Source organism: Pinus tabuliformis, chromosome J (assembly GCF_031772625.1).
Source record: "Pinus tabuliformis cultivar Carrire ecotype Pingquan chromosome J, CPIR1, whole genome shotgun sequence".
Classification (NCBI taxonomy): Eukaryota; Viridiplantae; Streptophyta; class Pinopsida; order Pinales; family Pinaceae; genus Pinus; species Pinus tabuliformis.
In genome coordinates, this window is record NC_142295.1 from 56,136,764 (window position 1) to 56,157,713 (window position 20,950).

Sequence of the window (20,950 nt, forward strand, 5' to 3'; positions counted from 1 at the left end):
GCAAATTCCATTTAAGTGCAAGGTATGTCACGAGTACGGACACTTTGCAAATAGATGTCCTAAAATTGTGAATGCTGATAATGAAGAACAAGAAGGGCAATGGGAACCTGTTAAAAAGAAAAAATCATCTCCTCCCTCCAAACCATCTGTGGATTCTGATAGCCCTGGAACCTCAAACCAACAGCCTCCTGCCTCCCCTTCTCGGATCCCAGATCCTCCTCTCCCTCCCTCTTCCAATCCCTTCTCAATCCTTTCTGAAGTTGAATCAGGGCCTGACATACCCTCCATTGAGCCCCCGCCCATGCACTCGACCCCTCCCTCCATGCAGCCCCCCCTCCAGCAGTCGACCCCCCCCTACCTGCAGGCCCCCCCTGAACCTCCAGCTTCGAGAATTACCAGGAGCTCTTCAAAGGATCATGGAGGGCCCAGTGATATTCCAAAAAAGCACGGACCTGGAAGAAAATCAGCTAAACAGCAAAGGGATGAAAGTGCACAAAAAGACATAGCAATGGGCACACAAACGCCAATAGAGTCTTTCATAATGGGGCATCCGGAAAAAGAAAACAATGGCAAAGGGCATGAGAGGCGGGCACCTCTCCACACAGTAAGTATACCATGATGAAAATACTATCTTGGAATAGCAGGGGATTAGGGCACCCCTCCAAGCTAGTTGCCCTCAGGGACCTGATCCACAGTGAGAAACCTGAAATCATCCTTATACAAGAAACAAAGCAAGAGCAATGTGAAATGAACAGAGTCATTAGCCAGCAAATTTTTTTTTGTGGAATCATAAGTGAGGCAAGAGGAGCCTCAGGCGGTATAGCAACACTTTGGGACAGTAACAAATGGATGTGCAGCTCTTCAAATGTCCATCAAAATTGGATTCGAACTGCTCTGGACAGCAGAACTGGAGGCCAATCAGTGATAGTGTACAATGTGTATGCCCCAAACCAATATAGAGAAAAAGAGATATGCTGGGACACTCTGAAAGCAAATATAGATCTGGACCAGAATGCCAATCTTATAGTAGCAGGGGACTTCAATCTAGTACTGCATGCAAACGAAAAAAGAGGCGGTATCTTTACCCCTGACCCCTCCAGAAATCGGTTAGAGACTATAATTCAGGACCATGATCTGATCGATGTCAGGCCTAAAAATCGTAAGTATACCTGGAGTAACAGAAGACTTGGAGCCAGCAACATCATGGAACGGCTGGATAGATTCCTTATCAGTATAACTTTCCTTTCCTCTTTTTCATCAGGCTACTCAAATATTCTCAACGGGTCGGCCTCTGACCACTATCTGATAACTTTATCTCTTCAAAGTCATTGCCCATTAGGGCCCATCCCATTTAAATACAGTTCAATATGGAATTGGATACCAGCCGCAAAAGAAGTGGTGCAGACAACATGGTGCCAACACGTAGAAGGATCTCCAAGTTACATCTGGGAGACAAAGCTAAAACGAGTAAGGCATGCCTTAAAGAGCTGGGCAAAAATCAGTTATCAAGAGCCCGAGCTAAACAAACAGAAAATCAAACAAGAGCTAGAGGAAATACAACAGAGCATTGAAAGACAGGGGCTAACTCAGCAGAACAAAGAGCAGGAGGGTAGAGTATATTCACAATTGAGCCAAATCCTTAGAGATGAAGAGGTAAAATGGAGATTGAAATCAAGGCAACTTTGGTTGCAGGAAGGGGATAAAAACACAGCTTATTTTCATAAGCAAGCCACTGTGAGAAAACTCAGAAACACAGTGAGCACAATAACGGACAATGAGGGAAACAGATATAGTACTTAGGATTCAATAAAGGAAGCAGTCACCAGGCACTTTTGTCAACTCCTGACCGAAGACAAAGGTCCAGAAGACTACTCAGGCATGCTCAAGCACTTACCAAAAGGGGTTACCTCAGAAATGAACAACAAGCTTATGAAAGAAGTGGAAGATGAGGAAGTAAAAGCAGCTATTTAGAGTTTACATCCGGATAAGGCCCCAGGACCGGATGGATTCCCTATATGCTTCTATAGGGAATACTGGTCACTAATCAAAAAAGACCTCTTAAATATGATTCGATGGGTATTGAGAAAAGGTAAAATGGGGGGATTCACTAATTCCACTTACCTGGCTTTAATACCAAAAGAAAATCGCCCTTCAACATTCTCGAGATTCAGGCCAATCTCACTGTGTAACTCAGCCTACAAAATTATTTCAAAAATCTTGGCAACCAGGCTAAAACCCCTCCTCTCCTCCTTGATCTCTGAAAATCAAGGGGGCTTCCTCCCCAACAGGCACATCACTGATTCTATTCTTCTTGTTCAAGAGGCTATCCACTCCAGTATAACCAGGAAAGAAAAAGGCTTTGTTCTAAAGTTGGACCTTGCCAATGCATTCGATAGGGTAAGGCACTCCTATCTGTATGCTGTTCTTCACAAAATTGGGTTTGATCCTTCCTTCATCACTATGATTACAGCATGTATAAATGGACCTTGGATCTCCCCCCTAATAAATGGGAGGCCATGTGCAGCCTTCCAGTCATCCCGAGGCCTTAGACAAGGCTGTCCGTTGTCTCCTTATTTGTTCCTCCTCATGGCTGAATCATTCAGTCAAGCCTTGGACTATAACAGGAGAGTAGGCTTAATCACTGGCATTAAGATTGAGCATGGAGCAAAGAATATCAACCACTCACAGTTTACGGACGACACACTGCTGATGGGAGGAGCATCAACAACAATTGCAAGGAGATTTAAAAAGATCTTGGATCAATTCATGGATTACTCAGGAGGGAAAGTCAACCAAGTTAAAAGTTGCATCTATGGTTGGAACACTTCAAACCATACTATCCACAGTATAGCAGGTATATTTGGAGTTACTCACAATCTAGGCTGGAATCACTTCTCCTACTTGGGAATGCCAGTGAGCGTGGGCCCACTGAAAGCAGACACCTGGAATGGGATATTGGATAAAATAAAGAGGAAGGTGCAGCAATGGGGCACGATGTGGCTGAACCCAACAGGAAGGCTAATTCTACTAAAATCAGGTATTGCTTCTCTCCCTATTTATCGTTTCTCCTTATATCATGCTCCAGCTATTTTCCATCAGAAAATGGAAAAACTACTCAGGCACTTTCTTTGGAAAGGGGGGAAAATGGATAAAAGAAAATTTAACCTTGTCAATTGGAAGAACATAATTCAAACTCAGGAGAAGGGAGGATTGGGCATCAGATCCCCAAAGCTTCTCAATCTGGCCCTAGGAGCAAAAATTGTTTGGAGACTGATCACAGGGCCTTCAGTGTGGTGGAAAAGGGTTTTGGAGGCTAAATATCTAAACTGCACAAGGCAGCAGCTGTTGGAATCCAATATCCCTAATAGGGACTGCACAAAGATCTGGCATCTTTGCAAGAAGGAAATACCTTTCATGAACCAAAGCATATCCAAAGTCCCAGGTGGAGGAAATAGTATCAATTTCTCCTTAGACAAAATCCTTGGGCAGCAACCTATTGGAGAAAAAGCAGAGGCAATGCCAATCATAAGCTGGCTCAATGATAAAGGACTTTACCTCTTGTCCCAAATTTCTAAATGGGATACCTGCACTCATGCCTGGATAGGCTGGAGCTTACCAGATCCTCCCAATGCGCTGGAAAATAGTCTCACTGTTCTAAAAGAGCTCCTCCACAGCAAAGCTCCGGTTCAAGAAGGTGCTCTGGATGGATATCGATGGGATCCATCTGGAATGCAATACACAGTCAAAGCGGGACATCAATATCTCTGTGACAACAATTATCAACAAGAACCCTGGAACCATTGGAAATTAGTATGGAGAGCAGAAGCTCCCCCTAAGGTTAAGTTTTTCCTTTGGCTTCTCCTGAAAGGGAAAACTTTAACAGCAGAGAATCTAAGAAAGAGAGGCATAATGGGCCCATCCAGATGCCCAAATTGTTGTAGGTCAGAAGAAACAATGCAGCACTTATTTATTGATTGCCCGGTAGCTGGTGAATGCTGGAAGGAAATGGCTTCAATCGGAGAATCACCATGGGAACCCCAGAACACAATAGCTGAAACAATCTACAAATGGAGGAAGAGCTGCCCGTGGAAGAAGAAAAGAAGCCAACTGGCACAAAGAGTATGGAACACCATACCTCTCACTCTTTTATGGCGCATCTGGCTAGCGCGAAATGGCAAAGTTTTCCAAGAAAAAGGATTCAGCATTAGGAAAATTTGCCACAAGGCCAAAATGCTGGCACTGGAATCAATAACAAATCATACCAACAGCAAAGTTAGTGCAACAAATTACAGTGCAGAGGAGAGAAATTTCCTCAGCTATGCTTTGGAGAACATACCCAGGGCCCAGGAAACCAGCAGGACATGGACCAAGATGAAGGAAGTAAACAGTGCATGGAAGCTACGATTGAAAGAGGAGGAAATTTCTAAGTGGATGAGCAACTGCAATAAATTCTGCCTATTCTTCGATGGGGCATCAAAGTCGAACCCAAGATTAGCAGGTGCAAGGGGCCTTATTTGTAATGCAAACGGTGATTGTATCCTTTACTATGAATGGGGGCTAGGGGAGAACTCTAACAATAGAGCCGAAGGACTTGCCCTGTACCAGGGGCTCACCCAACTAACCAAACTCGGGATAAAAAAGGCAGTCGTGTTTGGGGATTCTTCAATAATAATCGAGCTCATGGCGCACAGGAAGAGCACACCAAACATTCTTCTTCAGCAGATAAATCAGAGAAACCAATTACTACATGAAACAATGGAAGAGATAAGCTACTATCACATTCTCCGCAGTCTGAACAAGGAAGCGGATAAGTTTGCCAATAGGGCATGCGAAAGGCCCGTTGGAAGTCTTTGCTGTAACTCCAGCGTGTCGTCCCAACCGCTGCCATGACCGTTTCAAAACTAGTCAACAGCTCGCCGTCCCCAGCTGACAGAAACAGAGGGATGGATCAGGTAATCTGTGCCGGTGGCAGAGTCAAGCATGTGGAGAGGATTTTGCCCGGATATGCATATCGAAGTTTGTCTAGGAATGTGAATTGGCACAAGCTATCAGAAGAAGATCGTCCTTTCAGATCGAACCTCCATACTAAGCAAGATCTGCAACCGATTACACATCAGGCCAACAGTAATCCCAAGACACTCGAATTGATTTCTCCCCGCCTCCGAAGCCAGCAGCTCGACTTTATAAATTTGCCAGAGAACAGAGCTCCACAACGCACCAAGAATAGAAGTTTGTATGAGCATTGGCATAGTATTGGGCAATCCGCTCAAAACGTCAAGATCGCTCATTCCACAGCAGCAGCTTCGCTCATCTACGCTCGGGCACTAGAGACTCGAGGATCAGCGGTAAGTGTAGCAAACAGGACGTGGTCGAAGACAAAGATGAATCGATCAGATGATTGTTTCCATTGCGCAGACCTCCAGGCAGAATTCGATGAGCTGAGAGCGCAGCAACGAGTCATGGAAGACGAGGTTAAAAGCCTGGAGTCAAGAATGGAGGACCTGTTGGCATTATGTTCTCTGGTATGGCTATATGTTACAGATGTTGTACTTGATGGCAACTCCCATGACAAGGCTCTCATTTTATTGAAAAATAAGAAGGACGCAGGATATCAGTTCAGAAGGTGCGTACCCGGAGGTACACCTTGCAGGGACCGCGTCCAGAGATGCAGGCCAGCCATTCAGGAGGTGCGTCCACCCAGTGCACACATTTCAAGGTAGAGAAAAGCTCACGTGGGGGTTTCTTGTGTTTTACTCTTGGTATCTAGCCGACGGTATTGTGTTATTATGGTGTCGGCTCGTGGTATTGTTCCATGATTTGAGGAGGAGCTTGCCTATATAAAGCAAAGGAGATCATTTGGTTTAAGCATGGTTTTGGTTGAATATCTTATGAGGGCTAGATCTGGTCTAGATCTAAACAAGGCGAATCTACTGATGGACCGAGATCTCTTCGGCGCATGTTCAGATCTATAGATCTGACTGTCTGGGTTACTTCTGAAGTCTTGAAATCATCTATGCCCGGAGGGACGCAGGTGCAGTAAGGGTTCAGGTGCGCCGGGACGCAGGCGCAGAAGGGTTCAGGTGCGTCGGGACGCAGGCGCAGAAGGGTTCAGGTGCGTCGGGACGCAGGCGCAGAAGGGTTCAGGTGCATCGGGACGCAGGCAGTTCAATAGACTCAGAGCGAGGGATGCAGGCTATCAGTTGAGCAAGGTGCATCCGGGACGCAGGCTAGCAGTTGAGCAGGGTGAGTCCGGGAAGCAGGCTAGCAGTTGAGCAGGGTGAGTCTGGGAAGCAGGCTAGCAGTTGAGCAGGGTGAGTCCGGAAGCAGGCTAGCAGTGGAGCAGGGTGCTTCCTTCTCTTAAAATCTTTGTTTATCATTGTTGTGTTCTGGGTTTGGTCCTATTACTGTTGATCTAGTTACTACAGTTGATTGGGTGATTCTCTCATACTTGATGATCAATTGATGCTTATGGATCCAGTTTGAAAATTTATGAAAAGTGGTCCTTGTAAGAAAAGAAGTAGGGGGTTGTAGCTCCCTTCCAGGAGAGACTGAAAACGAGAGAGAGTTGTAGCTCTCTGCAGGTTGCAGCCTGCGTACTGGTAAAGGACTGCACCAGTACAAAACCATTGAAAAAGAAGTTTCTAATTTCAAAGAATATAGAGACATATTGCAGCAGGTGGTTTTCACCCACATTGGGTTTCCACCTTACATCTTGTGTTCTTTGGTGTGACTATCTGCTTTCTTTGTTCATGCACATTATTTTATGGTATTGACATGCAAATATAATTCAAAGATCAAATAAGGAAGGTTCATTAAAAGAATTAGATAATACTGATTCACCCCCCCCCCCCTTCTCAGTATTATTTCCAACAGGACCAATACAAGATTCAGAGCGAGAAATACAGAGCTGAAATCAACCTCTTTCTGCATAGAGTATCCTCACTTTATGAACAATTTAGAAACCTGGCCAACCGTTGCAGCCATGCAGAAGAATCGATCTCAATCCTCCAGTTTATGATGGATAAGAAGAAGAAGGCTGCTCCCAGCTCCTCCAGTGCCAAACAGGCTGATCCAGACCCAAACCCAGAAGAGTCCACGGCCAGACAGATCAGTCACATTGAAATAGACTAATTATGAAGTGTAGATGTAAATTTTGGTCTCTGCAGTTTGTTAGGATCTATAGTAGCCTAGGAATATTTAGAAGCAGAACTACTAAGGCAAGGGTCAAGGAAAGGAACTTTTTTGTAATTCCTTGGATCCAGAATAGCCAGAAAATACTGTATGTTTTGGAGAACTTACTCCTTTTTTCAGCCATAATATAGCATCCGAAATTTTTCCAAAAAAAAAATAAAGTAGGTGTAAAAAGAAGATTAGGAATTTTTAGCTGTTCCATAGTCTATCTACTCATGATGTTGATAGCAGCCCCTAAATCAATCAAAGTATTTGGAATTTCTACCCCATTGATATGTGTTTTGACAATTGGACTACCGGGATCTACATAATCTGCATGGTAATTTTTCCCATCATGATATCTGCAATTTTTCCTACTAGGTGGATCCTTCTGGTATCTCTTGGTTTCCTTCCTGGTCTTTTAAGGCTCAACTCCTTTATTGTTTTTGCTAGAATAGGAATTTCCTTAATGGCTTGTAACAAGGGAATCTTGATACAGACATTCTTCAATTCATCTAGAAAATTATAGTCAGGCAACCGAATTTGTTTTTCCACTCCTTTGTCAATTTGTAATCTTTCAGGAAAAGGAGGTGTGGATAAAGATGCAGATTGCTCAACTATGGGAGTTGTGGGGTTTAATTCTTTTTCTTTTTCTTTTTGAGTGTTTGGGTTTTGAAGAGATGCTTCAGAACCCTTATTGGCTTCAAGAGATTCTTCCTCAAAAATGCTTTGCTTTTGAGCATTTATAGAAGGCTTATCTAAGACTCTACCTGATCTGAGTTCTACTTCATTGAGAGGAACAATCATATAGGTAGGAAATGGTTGACCTTCCAACATGTAAGAATTTTGAGGGTTTTTATTATTGGGGTTGGGCAATGGCTGAGAAGGAAGTTGATTTGACTTCTGTTGAAATGGAAGCAAGAGTTGAGAGTTTGGATTCTGTTGAGAAGGTTGTTGTTGTTGTGGAAATGGCAATGATAGTTGTGGATTTTGATTTGGAAGTTGTGGAGCTTGTTGATTTTGAAAAGATGGAGGATATTGGTAAAATTGAGCAAATCTCCCATAAGGATTTTGCATACCTTGTACCCATGATTGAAAAGGATTTTGAGGTTGGGACCAAGGTTGCTGCCAAGGATTCCAATTTGGTGGGGATTGAAAATTCATAGAGTTGTTAAACCGTTGATTTTGTTGCCCCTGCCAAGGTCTCCTTGCGACAAAACAGAGAGATTCGAGTGTATTTGGATCTTCTTGAAAGACAGCTTTGAGCCCAGGGATTGAAGGACAATCCTTGGTCTCATGATTCTCTGAACAAATTACACATGTCTCTACAACTTTTGCATCCAAGGGACATTCCCTTAGAGCATGTTTCTTTCTACACTTTGGGAAAAAGATGGCCAAAGCCTCAGCTTCTGCTTTCTACTTATTGTGAATCTTAAGGGTGTCTAGTTGTTCACTAAGACTTCCTAAGATATCAGTTTTGAATTCATCAAGCATATTGCCAATCTCAGCCCTACTTACTGATCCAGTTGCAGATTTGTTTGCTCTGATGAGAGAAGGATCTCTAGGCCCTTTTTGAGTTTTAGATTTCCCCCTTGAGAGATGGACACATAGTTCTGCTATATCATTGAGTGAAAGTTGAGATATATCTCCCTTCCCCATCATGTTCAAAATATCTATCCATTCATCTCTAATGGCTTTTAAGAGAAGGGATTTCAAGGTCTCCTCATCTAAGTTGTTCATTTTTGCTCTTTTCAAGTTGTATTGAAATCTTTCAAGCAGATCCTCCAAATTTTCATCTTCTTTTTGCATCATTTTGAATACCTCATCCTTGTGATTGGCGGGCATACAATAGTCCAGGTACCTATCCAAAAATGTTTGTTTCATATCATTCCAAGACCTAATGGATTGAGTGAGTAATCCCATGAACCACTTCAAGGCTACTCCTTTCAATGTCGAAGGGAATAGTTTGAGTTTTTGAGAGTCTTCCAGATAATCATAAGTTCAACAAACGACTTCAAACTCAAATAGAAATGTTTCAGGGTCCTCATTCCTCATCCCATGGAAGTTTGGGAGGACAGATGGTGAGATTTTTTTCATGGTGGCTCGGGAGTCCTCATCGACTATAGGAAATCCGAATGAGTTATATCCATCCCTATTTCCTCCAATGTTACCTCGACCTCCTCCATTGTTTCCTCCTCCTCCTCCTCTACCTCTACCTCTACCAAATCCAGTTGCTCCTTCCTCTGTCATAGTAGTTTCCCTAGAGACTTCAGAGTCTTCTGGTTCTTCTACAAAGGGTGAATGAGAAGGAATTTCTCCCTCTTCTTCAGATGATTCTATTTCTTCAATTACAATTTGTCTCTCTGTAGAAGGAAGGAAAGGATCTCTCTCTAGTTCAGATTCAATGGAAGGTGTGGGAGAGTCAACTATTGCCTCTTGAATTCCAGGAATCCTAGGGCTTGGAGTGTAACTTGGAGATGATGGAGGTGTCTCTTGTCTATTCCTTGAAGTAGATGGACTTGTAAAAATTGAACTCTTAGCTCTAGCTAAAAACCTTCCCCTAGAATCTCTTGCTCTATGCATTTCGTTTTTTATTGTCCTTCAAGTCGGGGTAATAATTCTCTTTCTGATCTTCTAGGTCACTCTAGGTGCAAGAAGAGGGCATACTCAAGAAACTATTAAACCAATAACTTTCTCTTTTCTGATCCTCCAGATCACTCTAGGTGCAAGAGGAGAGCATACTTTGAGAGGTTATTAATTTTCCTTCCTTGAAATTTTCTTATTTTTTTTTTAAGAATTGGCTACCTAATTTCACTTCCCCGTCAACGACGCCAAAATGTTTGGTCAATTTAGTGATGTCTAAATTGCAACTTTTAAATGTCAACCCGGGGCTCATAAGCTGATGAAGTGAGGTGTACTATATGTACTTAGGTAACTGTTTTCTTAATCTTTTGTCGTTTTTATCTTTTTAGTTTGTTTTTGATTATATCTTTCCTAATGTGATGTGATGGAGATGTAATAAAGCGAGTGAATGTGGGTGATTGTGATGATTTCTAAGTGATTTCTTGAAACTTTAAAGAGTATTCTAAAAGAAAGCTTGAACAATAACTGCAATAAAATCAAAGCTTAAAATCAATTAAAGGACTAATGGCATCGGCCCAGTATCTCTGCTGCTGATGAAAATGCAAATGAAATCTATATTAACTCAATTAAAAGCAAGAACAACTACTTTACACTACTTTACACTATTTTAACTCTTCATTTAAATCTAATCAATGTGAACTTTAAGTGAGACAAATTACACTATTTTAACCTCTTCTTAATCATGTGAGAACAATTATGAATAGGTCAGTAATGTGAGTCTTAAAACAAAATAAACCAAGCTGCACTAAGTGATATTTTGGATCCAATAAAGTTAGTTGATTATAGAAAAAGAACCATCAATAAATGAACAACTTGATAACTACTGAGCAGAAAGTAAAGTGCAAGTTAAAGAAATGATACTAATGAAAATCAAACTACAGAAAAATAAAGGTTTGCAGCCTAGACAAGATGATCACACATGCCACTAGCTATGAAAAGAAAAGAAAGAAAATTGTCCCGGGCACACCTAAGAAACCTCCATAACACACTGATCAGTCATAAACAAAAGTGCAGAAATGTAAATCAGCAGAATTCAAAGTTTATGTACAGCTATTATACATGTTGAAAAGAAATAAAAATGCAACAAATTTAAAAGACATATGTACAGCTATTATACATGAAACAAGAAAAAGAAACGCTAGAAATTAAAAGTTACTGTACAGGACTTCAGCAAACAGGGGCCCTATGCCTACTTCAGCCGATTCAATGAGCAAATATACGCTTAGATGTAAAACAGTCTTCTCATGTATTAAACATCAAAATGTCAAGTACAGTGGGGAGTTCAAACAAAATGATTACAACAGCGACTAACACAATGACTAATTATCCAGCGTTCAAAGACGCTTTATTTATAACAGAGGAAAGTAAACTAACTTAACGAAAACTAAGCTATTCAAGCAGCTGTGTAAAAACACGTAATCTTGTTGCGTCCTCGGATTTAGGCAACGGTCGTTGTGGGCATTCAATTTGTTGTTGGATTCATGTTTCCCACTGTCTTCGTGGCTGAGGAAGATGCCACCTGTTCTTCACGTGCTCCAAAACAAAACACACAGAGCTGTGCCATCGCCAATGACTTCTGTTGACCGTATTTTGCCTCCTCGTTGACCACGGGTTTTTATGACCGGTTTGGGTGAGCTGGAAGGACACACACCATGTCCTTGGTTCCACGAACTTGCCCATGTGGCTCTTCTTCCCGGAGGACACATGGAACATATCATTTAATAAAATAGCTGCGGAATCTGGGGTTGGTTGCAGAAACCAGGATCAGCTACGGAAACCCTGTGTGAGCTGCGGAAACACAGCACTTTGAACCAAAATTCTAAACCAACAACAGTCATTAGCATAATTAGCAAACCATGTAAAAAGTCCTAAAATACAATGATTTGAGCAATTTGATGGAGGGAATGAGTGGCAAAAGAAGGAAATGAATAGGAAAAGGAGGCTGAGAGGATGTGTAAAGAAGTGCAGGTTTGAGGCTCAATAGTTTGTCTTTGAGAAAGAGCATTGTATTGTTGGGTGATTTTTCTTTTCATGAGGTGAAGAGGTATTTGATGCTAGGAGGATGATGTTGGATCAGACAGCTGGGTTGTAATTCTCCCTTCTATTTTAATAAAGTTCTTTGAGTTTTCCTCCATACAATCGTGTATTTGTGAATCTTGTTATTTGTGAATGCTATTGTATGTTCAATGTATTTCTGATTCTACATTGTTTATGATATAATAGATTGATATGCTTTGATGGTGTTTTGTTACTTTGTTTCTACAGATATTCTCTAAGCGGGACAAGTAGGAGAGGAGTTGCAAGCTCTATCAAGGGGGAGAGAAATCAAGCAAGGAGTCAAGCGGAAGATCCAGGTTGGTCCCTTTGCTTCTCTCTTATCTATCATACATAAAGGAAATGGCAAATTAATTTGATTGTTTGTTTTTAGGATAGCTGTCAATCCTAGTGGGACTAGGAGATCGAAAAGACACTAGTTTTCCCAGAAACGAAATGGCGAATCCACTAGGGAGCGAATATTTTTTTTTTTTGTTGTTGATTGTTTGTTTTATAAACTATAGACAAAGCCTGAAGTTAGCCAGACAACCTTCGAACTACTCTTGCTCTGCAATTGCAAAGTAGATGAATGCTGCTTCAGTCAATCTCCCATTTAGTTTATAATTTTAACATCTAACTTACAAGCATTCTAGATGCCCTATTGGTAGCTCAATAACCTCCCAAGATCATACCCCTGTACTTTGTTCTTTACTGTCCATAATAGCTCAACTTAACTCACTAAAATTAGCTGCAAATTTGAGCCAAAACCCATCTCAGTTGTGCTCCTTGGCCCATCGCACTGTCTGTCACTAGAAGCCAATATGCATCGCACTTCCCGAGTGTAGCAGGTGAGATGTATCCATGTTTCTGTGAAGCATAGGTGCGATGACTGAGTAATCCTATTTCTTTCCTTGAAATTTGGGTTTTTTGTCCTTGTTTTTAGCTCTCTTTAGTTGTTTTGCTGCTTATGAATAGTATCTCATTGCTGAAGCCTCCTTGCATTACATAGACCAGCCTCCATTGATTAGGATTAGTAAATGTTTTTATGTATTTTTCCATCATTTACAATCCTTTGTTGAAAATTTATTTAAATCGATCTGTCGTCTTGGTGCAAAAAGTGTCGTAACTGTCGTTTTGTGTCAAAAGGAGGAGTGCTGTAAAGTCTTCCTTCTCTAGATAGTCAATTGAACTTTTTGTCATGTATTTGATTTGATTTTTTGATTTGAAATGTCAAAAGCATTTTCTATTCAAAATTGAAAAGTGTCGTTTAAGTCTTCCTTTCATTTTGAAAATGAAATTGTCGAAATGTCACTTTGAAGAAAATATTTTAGATCTATACTTAGTTTTCCTTTTTGGAATTTTTCTCATTAAGGGGAAAAAAAAACAAATACATGCATTTGCATTTGTTTTTAGACTGTGTACGAAAAATGAATTAGGAAAAGTACATTTAGTGTGTGTTTTTTTCTCTTTGTTTGAAAGAATTGTAATCTTCTTTCCTTAGTAGCTAGGATTTTCATTGCTAAAAATAAACAATGATTGTTTATCATTTTAGACTGCATATTTAGGAATTTTACATCTACATCACATGGTGAACCATTGAAAGGAAAACTTCTAAGCAATATCAACTCTAAAATAAATTTCAATGAACTTAACAACGCTTTGGAACCTAATGCAACACATCTAGAGGTCTAGGCTAGAGACGTGTTCCAGCGTCATAAAATCTAGTAACTATTGTTTTCATCGAAGGTTAGGTGATTCCTCCTCTTTGATATGACAAGTGCTAGCACAGACTTGTGCTCCCCGTACCGTCGAGTATATATTGGGAGACCATATTAGGCTTATATCCCTTATCCATAGGAAGCCGTGTCTGCTGCCCTATCGATTGCAATGCACTGAACACAACATTCGGGAAGATTGACTGTCGTACATAAGTCCTTGGTAATTTCTGTTTAATTTATCACCAAGGTGTATTTTGTAGTTTTTCGATTTGTTTGGTAATCCCTCTGTCTAGATTTCCAAAGAAGTCACTTTCGTTCCTTTTGAACTCCTTAAAAGAAAAGGTCCATCTGAGCACTTGTCACTTCAGGCTCATTAAAAATAGAATGGGGCTAGATTCATCTTTAGCTTTTTCTCGACTCTTAAAAATTGAAAAAGCAAAGTTGCGTCAAAGCGTCATTAAAAATTTATTAAATTCGATATAACATACCTGCTTCCTTCATTGATCTTAGGTTTGAGATAATGGAGTCCACCAATCAAGGAATCCCTCTCGAGGGGAATCCTAGTACCTTTACTTCTTAGGGGAAATATTGGTGCTCCTCATATGGCCACATTGTCTCTGCCAGGTCTGACTATTGCCCTGCCAGTATGGTTGTTCTCAACCTCTATGGCTCAAAATAACATGATTCCTTAGAAATCGAATCAGTAACCAGTTAATACTGAAGTTGACCCTTCAACTCCTTCATCGTTTGTTTCTCCCTGCCCTTCTTCCTCTTCGCTTGGTGAAAATAGTGATAATAGTAACCAAGTAGTTGAGAAGAAGAAGAAAGGGAAGGAGAAGAACAAGAAGAAGTCAGTTAAGCAAGGGGGAAACCATGAATCATTTGGTGAAAATCCGCACAAAAAATCTCCAAAATATCCTTGTGTAGTTTGCAAAGGAAACCATTTTCATCGAGATTGTCCTTGTCTTCTGCGGATCTTGAGAGAATGGTGTCCCCGTTCGCATCGTCCGGTGTCATCAACCTCTAGTGATCATGTTGACAACACACCATCAACTAGTGAAAATGAAATTCCTGGACAGAAAGGAAAGGTCAAAACTCCATGTGGATTATGTGAAGGGGCCCATCACCTTCCTCATTGTCCTTCTTTGGATGAGGCCAAAAGAGTCGTGCGTAAGCATCCTACTTCACCACAACGAATTCCATCTGGATACAAGAAACTCACCTCATGTCCTTTTCTAGTTGAAAATGTGACTGCCATAACTCAATCATCGGTCGAAGCACCTATCATTGAAAGTGAATCTTCTGAGTCCATACTGGACCAAAGTCAGCAGGCCGAGATGGCAGTTGAACCAATCTTGCCTTCAGATGATATCATTCCCAAAGAGAGTGAGAATGATACTGTTCAAATTCTTTTTGTCACTTCAAAGTCTGATGAACATGGGGGCAATCCGCCTGTTCCTTCACAATAGGAAGAGAATCCCCCAGTTCCTGCGACTCAAGGGGTTAATTCAATAGTTTATTCGGTACCCCCTCCAAGCAGTCTGGTTACTTCCTTTGATTGGAATCGACTAACAAGATCCTGCCTTCGTTCTAATGTACCATTCCAGATCATAGTACAAGTTTACAAAATGATCGTGTCTGGCACTATCATAGATGAAGGGGCTTCAGTGAGTATCCTTTCCTCAACTACTTGAAAAGTGCTTGGTTAGCCATCACTTATGCCTGTTTCGCAGAATTTGTCAGACTTTAACAAAGGAACTCGTCAACCATTAGGGATCCTTCCTAAGTTACCGATAACTTTGGGAAGGAAAACCATTCACTTGAACGTGATGGTAGTCCAAGGACCATTAGATTACAATCTCCTCCTTGGACGTGACTATGTTTATAGCATGGAAGCTATTGTTTCCACACTCTTTCGAGTGATGTGTTTCTCACATGAAGGAAAAATTGTCACTGTTGACTAGCTTTCATTTCCTGGTTCAAACACAACTTCAAGTCAAGCATCATCTCTAAATGGTCCTTTTGCGTCAAGAGTGTTTCCTCAACCTTCATTCCATCCACCTAATTACTGCGAGTAGTCTAGTGAATGTAATGAAGTTTAGGGGGCATGCACCCTTGTCTATTTTGAGATGAACCTAGCTGAAAAGATAGGTTTCCCTATAGGTTATGTGATTGGAAGTGTTATCTCACACCTTTCACCTTTGTCTATTTGATGACAAAGCCAAGGGAGTGTTTCATCGACTTTGTTGACAAAACAATATTGCTTAACCGTGGTGACTTCCATATGGTTACTTGGAGACTCTCCTTTTCTCGATGCCTGGGGGCATGCAAACCTTTTTATGCAAGTGAAAAATGACTAATTTCATTTTTTAGCTTTTTAGTTTTTTTAGCTTTTTAGTTTTTCAACTTCTTAGGTTAGGTGATTGGTCTGACAATGTCTGTGTTGCAGACGGAGCAAAGGAAGGGTTTTGTCTAAACTGCTGATGAAACCATCCTATCTGACCTCAGTAGTTCCTTAAATTTTTAGTGTTTTTTAGCTTTGTAGTTTGGTCATTTCTAGCCTACATGAAAAGGAAAATGAGCAATGTTTCTGCAAGGTTCAAGCTCGTTAAAAAATAAACCTGCCAACTAAGCATATGTTCCCACAGAGTTCAAACTCGTTAAAAAATGAACCCACATTCGGTAAATAACCTTTGCGATTTCCATTACATCAGCCTTTTGAGCCTTGGTTGTGTTCCTTCCATCACCTCCATCCGTTTGGCCGATCATATGCTTCCACTTGATTGTTTACCATTTTGAGGAACAGTTGCAATGAGTGGCCCTGTTAGCCACCCTCTTCACATCACCATGTTTTGAGAAGTTCCAAGATTACTTGGAACTAGTTGCTACCCTAAATGCCACCCGTTCCTCAAAAACTAGCCTCCTTTAGACTCTTTTCAGACTCGTTAAATATGGAAAGATTGTCGAGCTATTGGCCTCTCCAGCTTGCTAAAGTGATTGGAAGCACCATCCCTCTTGTATATTTTAATCTTTTTTGGACCTGAGGGATTATCTCACAAAAAATATCGAGCACTTGTCTTTTTCGGCTCGCTAAAGTGATCAAAAAGTCATCCCTTTTGTATTATTTTAATCTTTTTCGGACTTCAGGGATTATGCCACGAAAAGGAACTACTGGAGTTTCCTTTTCGTCCCTTTTCAAACTCTCTAAACATGAAAAGGATTGAGTTATCTTTGTTGTTAAGCTCGTTAAAAAAATAGCGACAAACTTGTCCACCCAGACAAGAACAAGTTGCACTGTTGCTAGGCTCGCTAAAACATAGCGACAGGTTTGCCCGAAGGGCAAATTATAGAACAAGCATATGTTATCCTCCTCAAGCTTGAAAAAAATAAAGAGGTACTGGTCAGAAATGACTAGGGAAAAGGGAAGAAAACTTGAAGAATTTTATTGGTAGTAGGTCGCTCTTGAACATGACACTTTCACTCCATCACCATGATTGGGTTGGGTTGGGTTATTCTATTCACCGGTCATATCGCCATTGGTCCTCCATACCATCCATCTTTTGGGGTTAATGCTACCAATTCATCTCAGTGTTGCTGATATGTTCAAGAGAAGTCATTCATAGAATTCACAATCCAGTTAATGCCTCATCCACTACAATACCTTCACCCTCCATTTTTCATGACCGCCATTCTTGAACCTTGTATCATCAGATCGTTTTCACCTCCAGAAAATCATTTGCTTCGTTTCATGTCGTAGATGTGGGATACATTAAGGCTGTCCTATGACAGGTCACTTCTTGTTGACATTAGCTCATTACCCAAGAAGTTGACTTAGAAACAACCCTTTGAGTACTTTGAAGCTTGCATGCCTCAATGGCAAATTTCTCACTTCCAGCGACAGGTTTACATCAATGGCCTTCGATCGAAAGGTTTTGCTTAGTGTTCAACATTAGATCATATATTCACACCACATGAATTGTACTGTAGTACCTTGATGGTCATTATCATTATCGGTGATTCCTCTCGCACCTACTAACAACTTACATTATTGGCTGGTAATCAGGCGATGTATTTCCATGTTTTACTTCAGGACATCTTTTCACATGGATCGACTTGTACATCGGGTGAAGATTGAATGAGTTTTCAAGACCCCGGATCTAGTTTCATCCATCCAGGCTGCGATATATTCAGGAATATAAAGACATCAAATGTAAACAGAAGCTGCACAGATAGTCATATAAGCCAGGGAAGATGACTCTTCATATGAGGAATCACCAGTCTGCAACTGCAGACGATTATCTGTCCTATGTACATGAAAATGAATTTATAAAGTTGAGCATGGGAATGCCCGCCTCAGCTAGATCATGAAAATAATATGATGATGATGTATTGTATTGTATCTTATATAGGTCACCTTCCAGTTCGAATACCTCGGATCCTCATGATAAAGCATTTCACTCGACATCAAAAGATTTACGACTTCATGCTTTAGGGGGCAACTGTTATAGACATATTTGGGCACTGCAACCCCAATATTATATGTCGATAAACCAAGGGCTCTTTAACCCCTAAAAGTGTTGTTTCATACCCTAAAGGATCATGGTCAACTGATTACATCATTCCCTAAAAGTTCCACCTGAAAAACCACTCAAAATTGGCCAAACTAGACCATACTGACTGCTCCACTATCAGGGTGCGATGCATATTGAAGAGGCCTTCTGTGGGGTGCGATGAGCAAGGATGGACAAATGTCCGAGACAGTTTGCTAAGTGGATGCTCATGGAATCTTCCAGAAACTTCTCCTATGACACTTGCCTCTTTGAATTCACCCAGGGATGCGTAAGATATCCAAGAAATCTCGAAGTGAAACCAAGAACAAGAAGTGGAATGACACTAATAAAAAACCCAGAGATGACTCACACCCTTGCTGACATCTATAAATGGATTCCTCATCTGAGAGATCTGGAGGCTGGAATTTTGTAATTTGTAAGGAAGTGCTGATAGTTTGTCTTTGAGAAAGAGCATTGTATTGTTGGGTGATTTTGCTTTTCATGAGGTGAAGAGGGCTTTGATGCTGGATCAGATAGTTGGGTTGTAATTCTCCCTTCTATTTTAATAAAGTTCTTTGATTTTTCTTCCATACAATCATGTATTTGTGAATCTTTTTATTTGTGAACGCTATTGTATGTTCAATGTATTTCTGATTCTGCATTGTTTATGATAATATAGATCGAGATGCTTTTATGGTGTTTTGTTACTATGTTTCTATAGGTATTCTCTAAGCGGGACAAGTAGGAGAGGAGTTGCAAGTTCTATCAAGGGGGAGAGAAATCAAGCAAGGAGTCAAGTGGAAGATCCAGGTTGGTCCCTTTGCTTCTCTCTTATCTATCATACATAGAGGAAATCAAAAATTACTTTGATTGTTTGATTCTAGGATAGCTGCCAATCCTAGTGGGACTAGCAGATAAAAAAGACACTAGTTTTCTCGGAAACAACGGGGTTACACAATAACAAGTATTAAGTACCAAGGGGTGCACGTGGCCACCCAGTTGCTGGCTAACAAGCTAATGAGGAAATTTTGTGCCGACGAAGTACCAGCATCTGTGATTGCATTGGCAGAGAAATGCACAGAGGGGGTCCAGTTCAACTAGGTGCAATTCCTATGTGACGAATTCTTGACGAACTGCAGGGAGGCCCAGGAGCAGGGTAAGACCTTCCACTATGTGTGGTTGCTCTTATCCATCCTATTGATTGCAGGAGAGCTGCCGGCGGATAGCCAATTTCCCACTTCTGAGGGTGACCTGCCCGAAGCCACGAGGTACACCTCAATCTGGGCTACAAAAGACATGAATAGGATTCACGCGATAAAGGTTTTCTGGGTGTTCGTGGAGGGGAGCATCCGAACATGGATCAACCGCAGGCCATGCTTGTCCCCTACAGTTCATAACAGCTTGAAAAGTGCAACAGAACTCAAGGAGGATATGCATAACCTATATATCCGGGCGCACAAGGATCCAACATGAATAAGGGTAAAGCTTCCGTTCATTGAAACGGATGATGCGATATTCGCCGTAATGGAGTCATGGCCTCCGAAGTGGTGCACCCTAGACTTGGAAAAAATGGAGAAGGTCGCCACTCAGCAATGAAAAAAGGACACCAAGCTGCACCTCATGCAGATGGCCAAGAGGAAGCACCAGGAACAAGAAGTATCCACAGCGCAGAAGGCGGCCGATGCAGCTGTAGTAGCACAGACAGCAGAGACCACAACCACGCCAACTAGAGAGGCCGAGAAAGGCTAGGAGATGTCCTCGGGGCAACAGACCAAGGAAGTGGATAGGGAGGAGGACCGCACAGACCCAAGTACGAAATCAGCACAACTCAAGTAGCCACGCAACCCAGAGAAAATAGCCCCCAAGAAGAAAGGGAAAGCCACGCAGATGTCCGTCGACTTGATCATGCTCACAGAAGGTGATCTATTGGATATCAGCAAAATGATTCGTGAAGTTGTGAAGGACATGCTCCAGGTATTACAAATGGAGTGGAGCACTGTGTTGGGGGCACTTAGCATGTAGCTACAAGGTTTACAGGTACAGCACCCCCAAACATGCACAATGGCCCAGTATGTCGCGACAAGAACCATTGAGCCTGAACAACCATTGCAGACCCTATGGGTAACACCTTTATCTTGCCCGAGGGCGCGTTAGCAGCAACAAATGAGGATGACCGGGCTACGATGAGCAGCATGACAGGTGTCTATTTGAGCTTGGCCGCCCTGCCATGGGAAATACTGTACCAGCTACTGGATGGGGTCACCGCCGACTTCCGTGCCTGGGAAGGCAGAGCGATCCAAGTCCTGCATGAGTAGAAAATCAACATGGACCAGCTCAACATCTAGAGGTATGAGTTGGTTGCGCAAGCTAGCAGATTGGAGTAGGCCATAGAGGATGCATGCAGCAGCGTTCTAGAGTTAGTCATGCTAGCAGAGTTACCAGCAACAGAGTGGGTCCATAAATTGGTGGCTGGAGTCTGCAAAGCCGGGAGGAAATGGAAAAGGTTCAGTTGGAGCTAAACCTACAAATCGTTGAGCTGCAATTGAAGGCGCAACCCTCCACACCCCTAGAAGTCAAAGAGTAGTGTGCCCATGCTATCTAGTTGGGGTTGGAAAAAATTGGCTGAGCGACACAGGGGTGCACCGAGATGTTGGAGCAAGCACTAACCATACTTACGCACCTGTAGGAAGACCCGAACCTACAGCGCCTAGAGACAGAGGTGCACGAGTTGCAGCAGGAGTATGACAGTGTTCGGGGCACCATGTAGATGGTTGCCCTTACTCAATGACTCGCCAGACTACAATAGGCAAGGGCACTGAAGGACCAATTAGACGC

General features: G+C 41.8%; 1 protein-coding gene across 1 annotated transcript; it reads left to right on the top strand.

Moving 5' to 3' along the window:
* The first annotated feature begins 747 nt into the window (after positions 1-747).
* Positions 748-1,800, top strand: LOC149225477 (uncharacterized). The gene has a single exon (XM_089379945.1). It carries the CDS (start codon positions 748-750, stop codon positions 1,798-1,800), a length of 1,053 nt encoding a protein of 350 aa, XP_089236071.1.
* Positions 1,801-20,950: the final 19,150 nt, after the last annotated feature.